This window comes from Apiospora kogelbergensis (assembly GCF_038363985.1).
Source record: "Apiospora kogelbergensis strain CBS 113332 chromosome Unknown utg000007l_segment0_segment0, whole genome shotgun sequence".
NCBI classification, from domain to species: Eukaryota; Fungi; Ascomycota; class Sordariomycetes; order Amphisphaeriales; family Apiosporaceae; genus Apiospora; species Apiospora kogelbergensis.
Genome location: NW_027117424.1, coordinates 1,467,609 through 1,481,697, shown reverse-complemented (window position 1 = coordinate 1,481,697; position 14,089 = coordinate 1,467,609). Strand labels below are relative to the sequence as shown.

The 14,089-nt window shown below is 53.7% G+C and overlaps 5 protein-coding genes across 5 annotated transcripts; 2 read left to right on the top strand and 3 right to left on the bottom strand.

Annotated features, from left to right (window-relative positions):
• Nucleotides 1–63: 63 nt before the first annotated feature.
• Nucleotides 64–1,518, top strand: PG998_010819 (ABC1 domain-containing protein; the record flags this gene model as incomplete). The annotated part of the gene is made up of 2 exons (XM_066877635.1): nt 64–561; nt 625–1,518. The coding sequence occupies 2 exons, from the start codon at nt 64–66 to the stop codon at nt 1,516–1,518; spliced, it is 1,392 nt and encodes a 463-aa protein (XP_066726689.1).
• Nucleotides 1,519–1,712: 194 nt separating this feature from the next.
• PG998_010818 (PHP domain-like protein) lies at nt 1,713–2,777 on the bottom strand (the record flags this gene model as incomplete). The annotated part of the gene is made up of 1 exon (XM_066877634.1): nt 1,713–2,777. The coding sequence occupies one exon, from the start codon at nt 2,775–2,777 to the stop codon at nt 1,713–1,715; it is 1,065 nt and encodes a 354-aa protein (XP_066726688.1).
• Nucleotides 2,778–3,515: 738 nt separating this feature from the next.
• Nucleotides 3,516–4,084, top strand: PG998_010817 (uncharacterized protein; the record flags this gene model as incomplete). The annotated part of the gene is made up of 2 exons (XM_066877633.1): nt 3,516–3,669; nt 3,869–4,084. Exons 1-2 carry the CDS (start codon nt 3,526–3,528, stop codon nt 4,082–4,084), a joined length of 360 nt encoding a protein of 119 aa, XP_066726687.1. The 5' UTR covers nt 3,516–3,525.
• A 1,508-nt stretch (nt 4,085–5,592) lies between these two features.
• On the bottom strand, nt 5,593–6,727 carry PG998_010816 (Heterokaryon incompatibility protein 6- OR allele; the record flags this gene model as incomplete). The annotated part of the gene is made up of 4 exons (XM_066877632.1): nt 5,593–5,713; nt 5,758–6,529; nt 6,568–6,616; nt 6,668–6,727. 4 exons carry the CDS (start codon nt 6,725–6,727, stop codon nt 5,593–5,595), a joined length of 1,002 nt encoding a protein of 333 aa, XP_066726686.1.
• Nucleotides 6,728–10,202: 3,475 nt separating this feature from the next.
• Nucleotides 10,203–13,330, bottom strand: PG998_010815 (uncharacterized protein; the record flags this gene model as incomplete). Its single annotated transcript, XM_066877631.1, has 10 exons — nt 10,203–10,479; nt 10,542–10,639; nt 10,782–11,021; nt 11,083–11,636; nt 11,699–11,980; nt 12,036–12,389; nt 12,446–12,969; nt 13,032–13,038; nt 13,099–13,143; nt 13,210–13,330. The coding sequence occupies 10 exons, from the start codon at nt 13,328–13,330 to the stop codon at nt 10,203–10,205; spliced, it is 2,502 nt and encodes an 833-aa protein (XP_066726685.1).
• Nucleotides 13,331–14,089: the final 759 nt, after the last annotated feature.

Sequence of the window (14,089 nt, the reverse complement as noted above, 5' to 3'; positions counted from 1 at the left end):
GCATGCCTGAACCATCAAACCCTCCCGGAAGCAACATCGGACTTTACACTAATCGCCCAGAGAATGAATACATCCAAACAGCGTAATCGCGACTGGTCCATCGAAGTCACCGGCTCACCTCGGGATGCGCTAACCGATAGTTCGGAGGATGGATGGGATTGGGGCAGTCCTCTGCCTGCATTCCCGCAGACCCAGCAGCAGCAGCAGCCGCAGCCCAAGTCCGCTTCCGTAGAGGCAGGCGATGCCGAAATCCAAGATCATCCGGGCTACTTCAGCGGCATCCTCGGCAAGGCGACGCGGTCTCCGTTTCCGGATGGCGTGCCGCATCTGTCCGTGGCAGGATACCGCCGGCTGTACGACGAGAACTTCGGTAGTCTTCGAGGTGCTCACTTCATTATTCACCAGCACGACCACCCGATAGCTGGGACACACTACGACCTCCGCCTCCAAATCAACGAGACTTCCAGTGCGTCGTGGGCCATCATGTACGGGCTGCCGGGGGATCCAAACAGCCAGCGGCTGATGCGAAATGCTACTGAGACGCGAGTTCACTGCTTATGGGTTAGCTCACACTCGTCTCCCTCCTTTCGTTGCTAAAAGGGTCACCACTAACTCTGCGTATAGAACCACCTTATAGAGACAGCTTCTATCCACACAGGCTCGCTCCTGATATGGGACACGGGGACCTACACAGTGCTCGAGCGGAGGAGCAAACACGCTCCCGCAGAAGACCCTGACTCGCAGCAGTCCGATTCATCACAGGAATCAGATGCAAGCAAGCTTACCGAGCAGGAGAAGCTCCATCGCGCTTTCCAAGATCGTAAAATCCGCATTCGGCTCCATGGAACAAGATTGCCACATAACTACGTCCTGAATCTGCGTCTCACCACCCATGAAGACGCGGCAGGGCGGGCTAAGGCTGAGAGGAAACCTACGGGCCGGCGGCGGCGACGACGGCCGGCCATCCAACAAGCCAAGAATTTTACACCGCTGGCCATGACGAGCTCATCGGACAACAACAGTGATTCTTCGTCGTCGCCGCAAAACAACCGGGATATTGGGCCCAGCAAGAGGAAGAAAAAGACGGAGGAAGGAGAAGCGGACGAAGATGCAGAAGGAGTGTTGGAACCTGTCGAAGAAGCCAAGGCAGACATATCCGCCATGGAGAAAGAACTGCGCGAGCTCGAGGATGAGACGGTGCGGCGGACCAACGCGTACATCGGAGCGACCAACACCATCAACAGCGTGCATCAAAGGAAGTGGTATCTATCACTTGACCGACAGGCATGCGGGTTCGATAAGAAGCGGCGGCACGGTCGCGTCGTATGGGAAAAACAGGACGAGACAACGGCAGAGGACGATGGGACGGGAAGGCACAGGTTGCGCTACCCCTTCTACGTGAAAGGGTCGGAAGTAGAGAGGAGCGTGGTGACGGGACGGCAAGGGGCTGACGTGCTGAAAGATGAAGGGGTAGTTGGGTTTGTACCGAGAAAAGGCTGGAGGGCTGTCCTGAGGTGAAACCCCTTTTCTAGGAAGGGGCCAGTAGCCATTATACATGATCGAGGGATCCATCTATCGATCCACACAGACGTTCACATCAGGGTAGGGATGAAGATCCCGTATTATCGCAAGCGAAATTCCAATGCAATTCAGGGTATCTGCCAAACGCCAACCTCATAGGCCCGTGAAACAGCCGGTCTATGTGTGTATGTCTATGATGATTTATTCTCTTCAGGGGTCGCGGTGCCCTCTTGCGCGGCGAGCTTCTTGAGCTTCTTGGCCTGCCTCTTGCTCACGGCGCCGTCAGCAGGTAGCGCATTGCCACTGCCGTTTCCGCGACCTTCGTTCGCGCCGCCTTTCCTCTTTTTCCCGTTTCCACCAGCCGCCGCCGCCTTCCCCTTTTGAGCCTGGGACTCGGCCGTCTCGATGCCCTCCATCTTGTCGCCCGCCTCCTCGTCCTTGGCCGCGACCTGCACGATGTCGACGACGCCGCGGTAGCCCCGCCTGTTGATCCCCTCGTTCACGACGACGCCGCGCGGGTTGACGCCCAGCCCCTCGGTGCCCTTGTCGGCGGCGAGGCCCCAGACGGCCAGCAGGTTGACGACGTCGGCGGGGCCGCGCAGCTCGGTGACGCGGCGGGCCTCGGAGCTGACGACGATGCCGCGGCCGCGCGTCGCCCGCACGAGCTCCATCAGGTTGCCGATCCAGGTGGCGCGGGCGCGGGGGTCGCCGCCCCGCAGCGTCTGGCCGTAGCACACCTCGAAGCGCAGGCCCCGCGACACGGCGGCCATGCACGGCTTGGGTCGGAAGTGGAAGGGAAAGCGCTGCGTCAGGTCCAGCGAGATGAGCGACGCCACCTCGATCCGCACCTCCTGGCACGCGTGCGAGAACTCCTTCTCGGTCGTGGGCCGCACCGCGACGAGGTCGTAGAGCGCGGCGAGCTGCGGGATGCGCTGGACGCCCGCGGGGTCGCTCATGCAGACGGTGGCGCGGTGCAGGACCGTGGGGAGGCGGTCGCCGTCATCCGTCTTCTGTGTTTCTTTGTTGCTGTTGCTGTTGTCGCTGTCGCCGGTCGAGGCAGCGGATTTGGCAGGCTGCGACTGCGACGTCTGCGAAGGGAAACGGGGGAGAGGGTTCTTGGGCTGCGGCGGGACGTTCTCGATGAGGTGGTTAAGGGCTACGGCATGATAGCCGAGCGAGGCGCTGAACCTCAGGGTTTGGGTGAGGTCGGACTGGGTGGTCGAGGGCGACCAGGCTATGTTGAGGTCGTAGAGCATTTTGGGGCTTGCTCTCGCGGTCTTGGCCAAAGGTTGGTTGTCAAGAAATATTTCCAAAAGTCGTTTTGGAGAGGGTTAATCGATAAGAGGTCCAGAGGTCCCTAGACCAGTGGACTCTTAGCACTGAATTGCGGGGGAAGGTCGTCCCGCCCCTGCATCAGCCTTATTAGTGCATGGTAGCAGTGCTGGCAGGGCCCAATTACAGCGGCCTGTCCAGAAGCCTGTCGACGATGCTTGCATGCTCTTGTCCAAATTGCCAGTTCATTTCCGATCCCCAGCGGCCAGCTACAGCATCGCCAAAGTCGCCTCCGGAAAGTAAACTATCTGCTTGGCTTTCCAGCACAGCCCCCGTGGACGCGCATTGCCTAATTGCATTCAATCATCCATTCCTTCTCGTGACTGCGGAGCAGAAAGTGAAATCGCTTGGCGCTTGGTTATCTGCCAGTTTCAACGTCCATCGTTCAGCCATAACACACCGTCCTCCTGCTCCTCCATTAAATCTCCGGCTGCCTCCTCCATCGGACAAAGCTGTCTGTAATTAGAAGAGCCCACTTGGCACCCCAAATTTAGCAGCCAACCCAACTCAACCTGGTCCGTCTCACTGTCGCGTGCGACCAAGACAAGCAGCTCGCGCTTGTTGTGTTCCTCCCAGTCCGTTGAAGCCTACCTTTACCTCGAGCCAACTATCGACACCACATCCGAGCAACCGTTTCGCGCAGGCCGATTTCTTGCTTCCGGATACTCCATCATGTGTCTCATCTTCACCTGTGGCGAGCACACCTTCCGCAAGGAAGTCGAAGGCTACGAGAGCGTCACCTGCCAGTGCCACAACTGCGGCAACTGGTCCGGGCACGTCATCAAGACACACCCGTGGTTCACCTTCTGCTTTATCGTGAGTATTTTCATCGCCTCCCGGCCCCGTCAATCGCCCGAGTATCCATTGTCCGCCACGGCCCAGCACCTTGCGCGCGAAGCTCCTGTAACTAGGTGGCGGTGATAATATTTGGGGGAAAACCAAACGACAGAGGAAGGGGTGGAAATGAGAAACAAGGGGCATGATGGCTAACCTAATCTATTCGACGCAACAATAGCCCGTCCTCCCGCTCTCCATTCACGGCTACCAGGATGTAACGTGCAACATCTGCAACTTTGCGCAACCGCTCGAGAACCGGCCCGACGTGCTGCAGATGAAGGGCGGAGGCCAGCCCGGTATACCGATGCAGAACGGAGGAGGTCCGCCCCCGGGATGGGGCCAAGGGCCGCCACCGCCACCGGGACAGCAGCAGGAGCCCATGCGTTATGGATAAAGTACACCGTCTTCTACCCATCCATAAGCGAGGGCCGGCCAAAGACGACCGAGACACCGCCACAGCTTGGTGAGCACCGGAGGAGGATGGTGATGGCAGCGTGGAGAAGTGCTGTAAGCCAACGAGTGCACGCAGCGAGAAAGAATACCCCACAGATCAGATCAGTACATTACACCAAACAAAACCTCATGTTGAAATAAAGGGCTGTTCATTCTACGCCCCAGGGGGTGTTGGTACATAAGGCGTTGGGCGAAGCACATGGGCGCTTGATTTTGAAGAGGGCCCTTTCCCTCTATCAGTATTGATTTTCTATATTATTCCCCCTACTCATGGCTAATAGCTATTATTCTCATCTATTCTGTTTGAAATGGCAGCCTTTTGCTCGGCTAGTCGAGCCTTCGTACGTCATAATATATTTGTTCGTGAGACGGACGGGTGGAAAGAGTGCTCGGTCGCCGATCCGAAATCACACACGATGATCATTGAGAGGCCACGAGCTGTCGAACTGTCAGCTGTGTACATGCAAGAGCCATCCGACCCAACCATTGCTGCTGATCTTTGCTTTCCGGATACCCGAGCAAACGTGGCGCATTCATCAGTGGAAGATGATTGCGAATGTCCCGAGCTGTTGTTTCTCTTCCCCTGAAACAAACTGAAACATCGAGAAGAAACTTATTGTCAGATCATCTCGTTCGCCATGGGCACATATCTTATCTGAAAACAACAGACCCGGCACGACTTGCGTTCCGTCTTTTCCGTGATGTCTGTTCTCGTTTTGACTTCAATGATAAGATTTCAATGCACAAAAGACGTCCGTTTTCATTCCCGAAACCAACCGATGATGGATTGTTTTCCGATCTAGCTGCTTGCCCTCCAAATTGTAACAGACGAAGGCGAAGGATGATGGTAAATCATAATGCATTGATGCAACTTTGAGCTAACAAAACACGTCCAATGTCCACGTGTAATATGAGATCTGTATAATTAGTGTCTGGGCATGAGATCGCGAGCTGTGATGAGATGACGAAGCGTACTACTACAAGTCAATTCGGAAAGCCAGGAGGAAAGGGTGACCGAAGGAGCACCACATATACACATGACAGTAGGGGTGGCTGAGAGACAGGCAGGCTACCTAGATCGACTAGATGTCTTTTTATTATGGTCTGGGCTATTTGGGCGGATAGACAAGCGAGAATGGAAATTATATACATTAAATCAGCAAGCAGCTTGGCCGGGGGGGAGATGCGGGCTGCAGGTAGTAAAACTCGCTGGCTGGCTGGCTGAATCGCGCGCATTGCAGAAAATGGCAGGGAAAGTATAGTAGCAATCGCCATCTTCGCATGACCAAAGACAACATGTATAAGCCGGTCTACCCTGAACTAAAAGTGCCGCTTCGCAGAAACAAACGAGAAAAAGAGACGGAGAGAGATGAAGGGAGTCCGAGCAAATTTATTTTCGCGGTCGGTAATTGATCGACTTGCTCTAAAAGTGACGATGCCTTTCTATTTTTATTTCGAGATGACGAGCTTGAACGGCTCAGGGGCACCAGTGGTGGTAGCAGCAGGAGCAGCAGCAAGACCAAAGGCGGCCGGGGTCTTTGCTACAGCGATCGCTCCGAGATTGAGGTTGCTGTTGAGCGTGAGACCGTCAAGGTTGATCGGCATGTTGTTCACCCCTTGAGTCCTGCCGGGTCCATGGTCGACATGATAGGCGCAGCGGCAACTCCACCACCGGCAACGGGCAAGACGAGCGACGAGGCAGCAGCGGGTTGCGCGGTCGGTGGCGGCGGAGCTGGGGCAGCAGAAGTGGTGGTTGCGGGTTTGGTTTCTGCGGCCTTGGTCGAAGTAGTCGCAGCAGCCTTGGTCGAAGAAGTCGCAGCGGCCTTGGTCGAAGAGGTTTCTGCGGCCTTGGTTGAAGAAGTCTCGGCAGCTTTGGTCGAAGAAGCCTGAGCAGCCGTAGTTGAGGCTGCTGCGGATGACGACGCGGTAGTTGGCGGTGCTGCTGCGGGCGTCGAAGCTGCAGGTGTTGATGCGGCCGGTGGGGGCTGCTTGGCGTTCGACGATGCGGCTTCGGCAGCAGACGACGCGATGGCAGAGGCCTGAGACGCCGGGACGGGGTTTCCTTGAGTCGTTCCGCATGCAATCATCTGGACCATGGTGATTGTCTGCACCTGGGTAACCGTCTTCGCGTCGGCAGCGGCGGTGACGGTAACAGTGACAGTCGCCGCCGCTGCAGGTTTCGTGTTCTGTGCCGCCCCGGATGTGATGGTCTGGATCACTGTCTTGACTCCTCCGGCAGCTGGGTTGGTTCCGTTCTTACCCGCTGCCTCGGTTGGTGATGCCCCGACTGTAATCGTTTGCTTCATTGTCTTCGTCACCGTCTCCTTCTGGGCGCCCTTCTGTCCATTGCCAACGCCCAGCCTTCCCAGCAGATCCTGCAAGAAGCCTGTGTTTGTTAGCTGCCCCCTGGTGCTCCGGGTGCACCTGGTGATCCGCCAAAATGCTGCGCGCTAATTTCGGGAGTGTCTTCGGCCTGTAAATAGTCAGCATCAACGTCTCGAGGTGCAGAAACGCAGTCACCAACCTGTGCCAACGACAGCAGACCCAGCGCGGATATTAACAGGCAGTAAGAATGGCCCTTCATGGTGAAAAGCTAAAGTCGATCGGGTCGCCCCTTCGCACCCTGATTCTCAACCACTTGAGCAGACAGTGTCGATACTCGTCCAGTGGAAACGAGTGTCGAGTGATATAAATAATGTAAACAGTCCAGCCGTCTAGAATTAAGGGATCAACCCGTTATACAAGAAGTGAAAGTATATGGCGAATCCGTTGATGTTAAAGGATGACCTCGAGATTACGGTGGGAGAGAGAAAGTCTCGAGTCGCAAACCGGGGAAAGATGAGATGGCCAAGCCAGCTAGCTATAATGCAAAGGAGTGTCGGATTCTAAGCAGATCTCCACGTCGTACTATTGGCATCGAGGGAATAGAGCCGAACCACCGATTAAAGAGCGTGCATCTCTTCGAGAAGAAACATGGGACCGCAAAAAAAGTGTGGTGAAGAAAGTAGTATGTATGAGCAGAAAGGCAAGTCAGTGATGGGACGAGAGGAAGAAAGAGACAACGGACGGTATGCAGGCCCCCAGCGGCAGCGGTAGGAAACACGCAGGAACAGCATGGTCGCATTCTGTACCAGGAGGCAATGGCCAGCCAGGTTTGGGTGTCGTTTCGACTAGGATTGCGGCATCGCGATAGGTTGCACTGCGGTGGGCTTCGAGCACTTTGACAGCCGAGCTCTGCCAGTGGGCGGGCCTCGGGCTTGGGAGTCAGGGATGGCATGGATGACAGGTACCAATGGCATTCCTTTTCCAATGCGGCTCTGGCAGCAGTCCAACCAGACAGTAACCAGACTCTGCTAGATCGCCGGGAATCGCAGGCATTGCTGGGATTGCTAGGGGGGGTCCATGGGCCGGCCGGTGATGAGACAGGCCCCTGACGGAGCACGTTTGAGATTCAGGCCCTCTTGCGGGACAAGTCGAGCCACAGCGCGATAGAGCGCTTGATCGGAATGCAACTGCTGGTTTAAATGTGCAAACGTTGCCGAGATTCAACAAACCGCCGCCCGGATTGGGCGATGATCGATTTGCAATGTGGTATTATTTGATACCCGCACTCTTGGCTCTTCGAGCGTGCAGCAAGGAAGCCCAGCAACATACCTTATACATACAGGCCTGCCTGCCTTTGGATTGAGGCTGAAGGGCATTAAGCTTATTAATTGGAGTGCTGTCAGTCAGTCAGTGGCTTGGATCGTCCTTGACTCGGCTTGTCCAGCTGATGGATGGATTTGACGCTTGATTTGAGCGTCGCAGCTGGTGCAAATCGATCGGGACAACATTACGCCTCGACGAAACTGCGAGGTTGCTTTCAGCCCGAGGATGTCGCATCGGTTTGTGTTGAGCAAGGTTGGTGATTCTCACCTTCTTCTCATCGCATCGTACCATAGTGGGGGGGGTATGTAATGAAAGCCCAGCGGCACCTCCATAAAAGGTGCGTTTCAAGGACTCTTGAGCCATTCATTGTTCATCGCGGGTAAGCGCCTCGCGATACACGTTCGCAATGAAAAGGACCCTAATTGCCCAATCAATTCGTCGCTTGCATCATAGTTGCAGCAGTCGGGACGAATCTTCCACTGCTACAATTCAGCGATGACATGCCAGTGGGATGGGAAACTTGCAATTCGGATCAGATAAAGCTGAGACTAGCGAATACTCAAACACCAGCAGCTTCCCGTTGTGGAGTGGCTGCCGGGCGGACTGCTCTCTCAAATCCCGGCTCCCACTATCTGCATTGAGTCCACTTGCCAGCTTATATCAGATATAGATTACGATAAGCGCTTTTCAATCAATCATCAACACCCAAGTATCTTTGGTAGTATAGTGGTCAGTATGCGAGCTTGTCATGTCAAAACGATTCGCTCGAGACCGGGGTTCAATTCCCCGCCAGAGAGAGATATTTACTTTTGCAAGTTTAACCGACGTATTGTTTCTTATTTATTTTTTAAATACTGTTCAACCTCTGCGCTCTCCCCAAGTCTTTTCTATATATCGATGTCGGAACCCTTTGCAGAGTATTAGGGCGGTTTTATTTTAGCTCGCTTCCTATTAAAAAATATATATATATACTTCACAGAGCTGTACCCTGATGTGCTTCTTCTGTTGTAGCTTCGGCTTTACAAATAGCATATATCAAATGCATAGTCGTCCCAGCGTGATACGATAGAACCCTACGAATTCTGCACGTGGCTACGTAAATCATGCAGCCATACACGGCTAAATCCGGTAGAGTATGGAATAATGAGCGAGAGCGATCATAAGGGAGGAAGAAAAAGAAAAAGAAGGGGCATATTGTTGAGATAGAGCTAGTATATTGGATGGGGATGTGGTAGTAAAGACCAAGCTTGCCATTACGGGTGTCCAAGTTCGTGCGCAGCATGGGCGGTCCTTTTTTGTTGGTCGTCTTTCCCCATCTTGCGTTATCGCAGCCGAGTGGGATACAAGTACGAAAGGGGAAATGCCAAGCAATATCGGAGGTTGGTTTGGGGATCTCCTTATCCTATCCAGCCAGGCCTTCTCACCAAGCGCTATTAACGTTAGAGACTGGCTACATCAAACAAAAAGTCTTTAGGTAGATCGGTCGCCAAGTCGACCATTTATAATGTTTCCAAAGCGTTTAAGCGGGAGGAAGCTGTAGACAGCAAAAGGAATTGGCTGAATGTAAACATCACGGCCAATATCGCAGCCTATAGTCCAGAATCTTGTTCGCCTCAGATGCATACCCAAGGCTACTTTTGTGTGTCTAGCACTGCCCCTTTCTACAAGCAGGGCGTGACAAACATGTGTCGTATGGCAATCTACATGCTAGACACAATACACGCCTAAAAAACATACTCTTTCCCCCTTTCCGCCAGCTTATATGAATTGTGTGTATATGTATGTTTGTATAGACATGTGTGCGCGATAGTGAAGTATATGTATCAGAGTGAAGCCCGTCTTTTCATCGTGGGGCGATAACTTCTTTGTGCCCTCCCAAAACCCAGATGTAATGCATGGTTCTCACACCTCCAGCGCCAGACGAAAAACGAGCAAATAGAAAGAAAATCAGAGCCGCCGCCTCCCGAACACCCGCCCCCTTGCCGGCCTCGTGCTAAACCCAAGAAAAACCCATATCTTGCTGGAAGTGCCTCCGCAAAACCTTGGCTTTCGCCCCCCAACTACTTCCATCCTTCCTTAAAATTTTTATGTAACCGCTCATTATTCGATACATACGGTGTCGTGGTCTTCATGCGATAGTTTCAATCATTGCCCCCAAACTAGTGCTTCCAAATCGCTTGTTGTACATCTGAGAAAAAAACAAAACATGTAGAGGCTATATACGGCGGGCGCGGGGGCGGTTTTTTTTATACGTTAGACCGTGCCTTCAAGGGCACTGTTCGAGAGGATAAACCGGAGTTTGGTGTCATAACTGTCGTGTCGTGGTCCAGAACAAATCGAAGAGGTGGTACGAATCGACTTCCCGCTCGTGAGTCCAGGGTAAAGAAATCCATGGCGCGGCAGATCGGGCTTTAGCCGTCGAAGTGGTGCCTCTTCATTCCACCTTCGTAGACGCTGGCAACAGACTGCTGCCACATGGCCGGGGTGACAAAAGTTTGGACAGGGGCGGCCGAGTACTGCTGGGGTGGCATGTTGTGGGGTCCGGCCGACATGGGCGTCGTAGGATTCGGTTGCTGGATATTCGGAAGTTCGGGTGCACCTGATGGGGAAATACTTAGAGAATTGGACTGCGGAGACACTGATGTCTGATTTTGAGCTGGTTGCGTACCAAATGTGGAATTCCATTGACTACAGCATCCTTGTTAGTCTCTGACGAGCATCGAGAGGTTCCGAAAGGGAGGGTAACTTACTCGAAGATTCGTGAGGGGTTCCAGGAAGGAGCCTCGGTCATCGTGATCCCGTGCGATGACGCCTGCGAGGTTTGGCTGTTGGCCATCATGACGAGTGACTGTGCAGGAGAGTCGCTTTTAGGGCCCGCGGATACAGGAGGTGTTATAGGATGGTTGATGTAACTGACTTGCGATTGTGATCCTGAAAGGCCGCTCATTGCATGGTCCATCGGGCTGGTCCGGATCATCGGCGGCTTGAACGTACTGGCCCGGGGCGGGGTTGATTGGTGGCTCATCGATGGGCTGCCGTAGGGGGAAGCTTGGTTTTAGTACGAATGGCTTACGTGTGTCGGCAGAGAAGGCCTCTCGGACCGCCTCGATCTGTTTGACCATCTCGGGAATCGGCCAGGACCCCATGGTCTTTTCCATGATGCGCATATGGCGAGTGAAGAAATCCCTTGCGTCGGTGCTGAAGTCTGGGTCCGGCGAGGTCAAAGCCACCTATATCAAGATTGGTTAGTTGGACTGTATGCCGCAGGAAACGTATATGAGAATGACGCACGAGGTAAATAGGAATGCAGGTAAGGATGGCATAGATGGTGAAACTGATGCCCCTCTGCATGCACTGCAGCCCACTCAGGCCATAAGACTGCAACATGGCTTCCTGTATCCGACAAAGGAGTTTTGCGGAAGAATATGAGAGCATCATGTGGTTTTTCCACTGGCCGTCCGCACCCATTGGGTCCAAAAACGTCAGCTGAGGTCGGTGCAGCATCAGCACGCTGAGGTAGTAGTAGGAGTGCAGGTTGCCGATGAAATGCGAGGGGATCCACGGGGGCGAGCCGTCCGGAGGAAACGTAATCGCAAGATCAGCAGGGAGGTCGGCCAACCAGGCATTCGTTGCAGGATTCAGCTGAACAAACTCCGGATCTAGACCCCAATCCTTTCTTCTCTTAATTTTCCTGTAGACGGTGTTCATCTGTCGGACATTGCGGACACAGCGCGCAAAGTAGGTAAAATTTCGTGTGACGTGATACTCGGCCTCATCACCTCCGGGAATGTGTCGCGGGATACTGAGATCCACGGTCTCAGGGTACACAGTAAGATCGTCACGACCTGCAAAGAATGTATGTCAGAATTTGACCAAATCAACTTGGCCAACCACTCGGTTATCTTACCTTGAGAACTGCCGATCATCAGCTCGCAGATGAAAACAGTCTGCCAAATACGACATTTGGTGACGCACTCGGCCGGCGTCCCTTCACAGTGTCTTCCTGCCTGGTGGTCCTCGTAATGTTCGTCAAGACCCAAGTCTTTGGCCATAGTGATGCAATTGACAATGGACATCCAGGATCGGTAGTAATATCCGCGTTTCGGTTGCGCCTCCCGGGCTTTGAGAATAATCAAGAGAGCTTGCAGGGTGCTGAGTCGCGGTACGTCCATGAACGAATTTGCATGTTCTAAATCCAATCAGTATTTGGGGCCAGCCTAGGGTTCCCCTATGGCGTAACTTACTCGATGCCAGTGCGATCCACTGCTGACCTTGAGCCGGCTCATCAGCCAAACGACCCGCCACAGCAAAGATCGCCTCCAGTACCAAAGGGGAAATGGACTGTCTATCCGTTTGCCATTGCTGCAAAAGGTGTGCTTTGTTGAGCACAGGCACATAGGGGTGAACGTTGGCGAAGTACAGATCGAAATAATGCAAAATCGTCTCCTCGTCGGGCATCAGCTCTGGCGGAATTCGGATCTTGGAGCCTGGTGCAGAGGGCATTGACGGCAGCGTGTCGAAGTCATCTGGCTCCTCCTCAACAACCGGATCTTCTTCTCTCAGGTTCTTTACGGATTTTTTGATGTTAAGATATGGAGCTTCCCAGAAATCAGTACATAATTCAACTCGATCTGTGAAGTCCACGTATACTTACCGGTGCCCCTAGCATCCATCTTGAGCGACCCGAGGAGATCAGCTAGGTCCGACTGCGCATACTGGTCTTGTGTATAAGATTCCGGGGACGGTTCTGAGTGGGGGCCTGCATGGTGTTGCATCGGGGGCGTCGGAAAGACGCTGGAAGGCGCGTATGCTTGATCCATAACGCCAGGAGCAGGAGTCATTGTCGTATAATGCATACCAGGTTGGGCAGTCGCATGGGCGCCATACGGTACCGACTGATATACATCATGGGCCTCGGCGTACGGCGACTGGCCGGCATACATGGCAACCTTGGGCTGGCCTCCCATCATGGGCTGCTGTTGCATAGGTACTTGCTGCCTGAAGCCTGTGTCGTAGTCGGTGGGCGATTGTTCGTAAGCCTGTGAATCTGGCCCTCCCTCATACTGTCCGTTTGGCCGTACGCAGTGAAGCTTGAGGCGGATGCAAGCCGAGCAAGGCCATGTGTTAGTGGTAGCTGCATCGCATTTGATCTTCCTCCTGCGGCACCCCTCACATGCCCTTTATGCAACTTATTAGTAAAGTACCAAGCATTGCTGCATGTTCATGATCCGCTATCATACCTCATTACTACATCGAAACTTGTCAGCCAACAATGGTCACACGCAGTGGGTTGTTAAAAGCTCTCACCTTTCAGTCGTTTGTGGCGGTTGTGCTCGTCAACGAAAACATAATCTGCGCCGACTACGTTAGATGGGACGCCCACATACGGAGGGTCTCGAAGGGACGGGTAAAGCGCACTCTTCTGTGTTTCGCGCGGCTGCTGGAAGTTCTGCGGCGCAAAGGAGAATTGACCCAGATGCGAGCTCTGAGGCAGAAGCCTGCGCACAGAGGGGTCATTTGACATGGCTCCGTCGTTCATCTTGCAAAGACGGTTTTGGTCCTCGGTACTAGAGATTAAAATGCGAACAGGTGCATGCAAAGCCGTGCAATACGTCGTCTAATGTAGTAGCGATAGTAGGAACGACAATAATGGCGTTGTCGCAGAGTCGGGAAGCCTTGCTGGTTGCTAAGCCGTTGTCATTGACGAATAGAGTTGTGTAACGATCGTGGGCGTGGTGGTGGTGATGGTGGCGCGAGAGGCGGCGGCATATGCCACGGCAGTTCGAAAATCAATTCCAGGGAGCAGGTTCGGTTCGTAAGCCACAATATCCAACGGTTTCCTCTCCTAACAAGCAAGCTGCCAACCAAAAAAAAGTGCACGTATTGGTAGGTGTAAGAGACGTTGAAAGACCAGAAAATAGCTGAGTCTTTACCTCATCGGTAGTGGGAAAAGCCGACGCTCAATGGCAGTGAGGGGATAGCGGTCCCTTATTATGAACTGGTCCGAAGAATGGGGATGGCGCCAACCGACGAAGGGGGAGAATGGCAGGGTTGGCCCAGCTTGTAAGCCCCCCCAGTAGCAGGTATGGATTTGGTTTGGATGGCGAGGCTCCAGTCGCGTGTGGAGCGATCGACCAGGTTATTTTTCTGATTCTGATCAGAAAATAGGCTAGCCTGAGTTGAGGAGGAGCATGAAGGGACGGATCGGATGGCTAGGCAGGTATTGGCTTTCTTTGGGACTGCCAGCTCCGCCTGTTTTTGTCGTCTCGTCTCGTCTCGTCTCGTTGTTTCCGTTTCT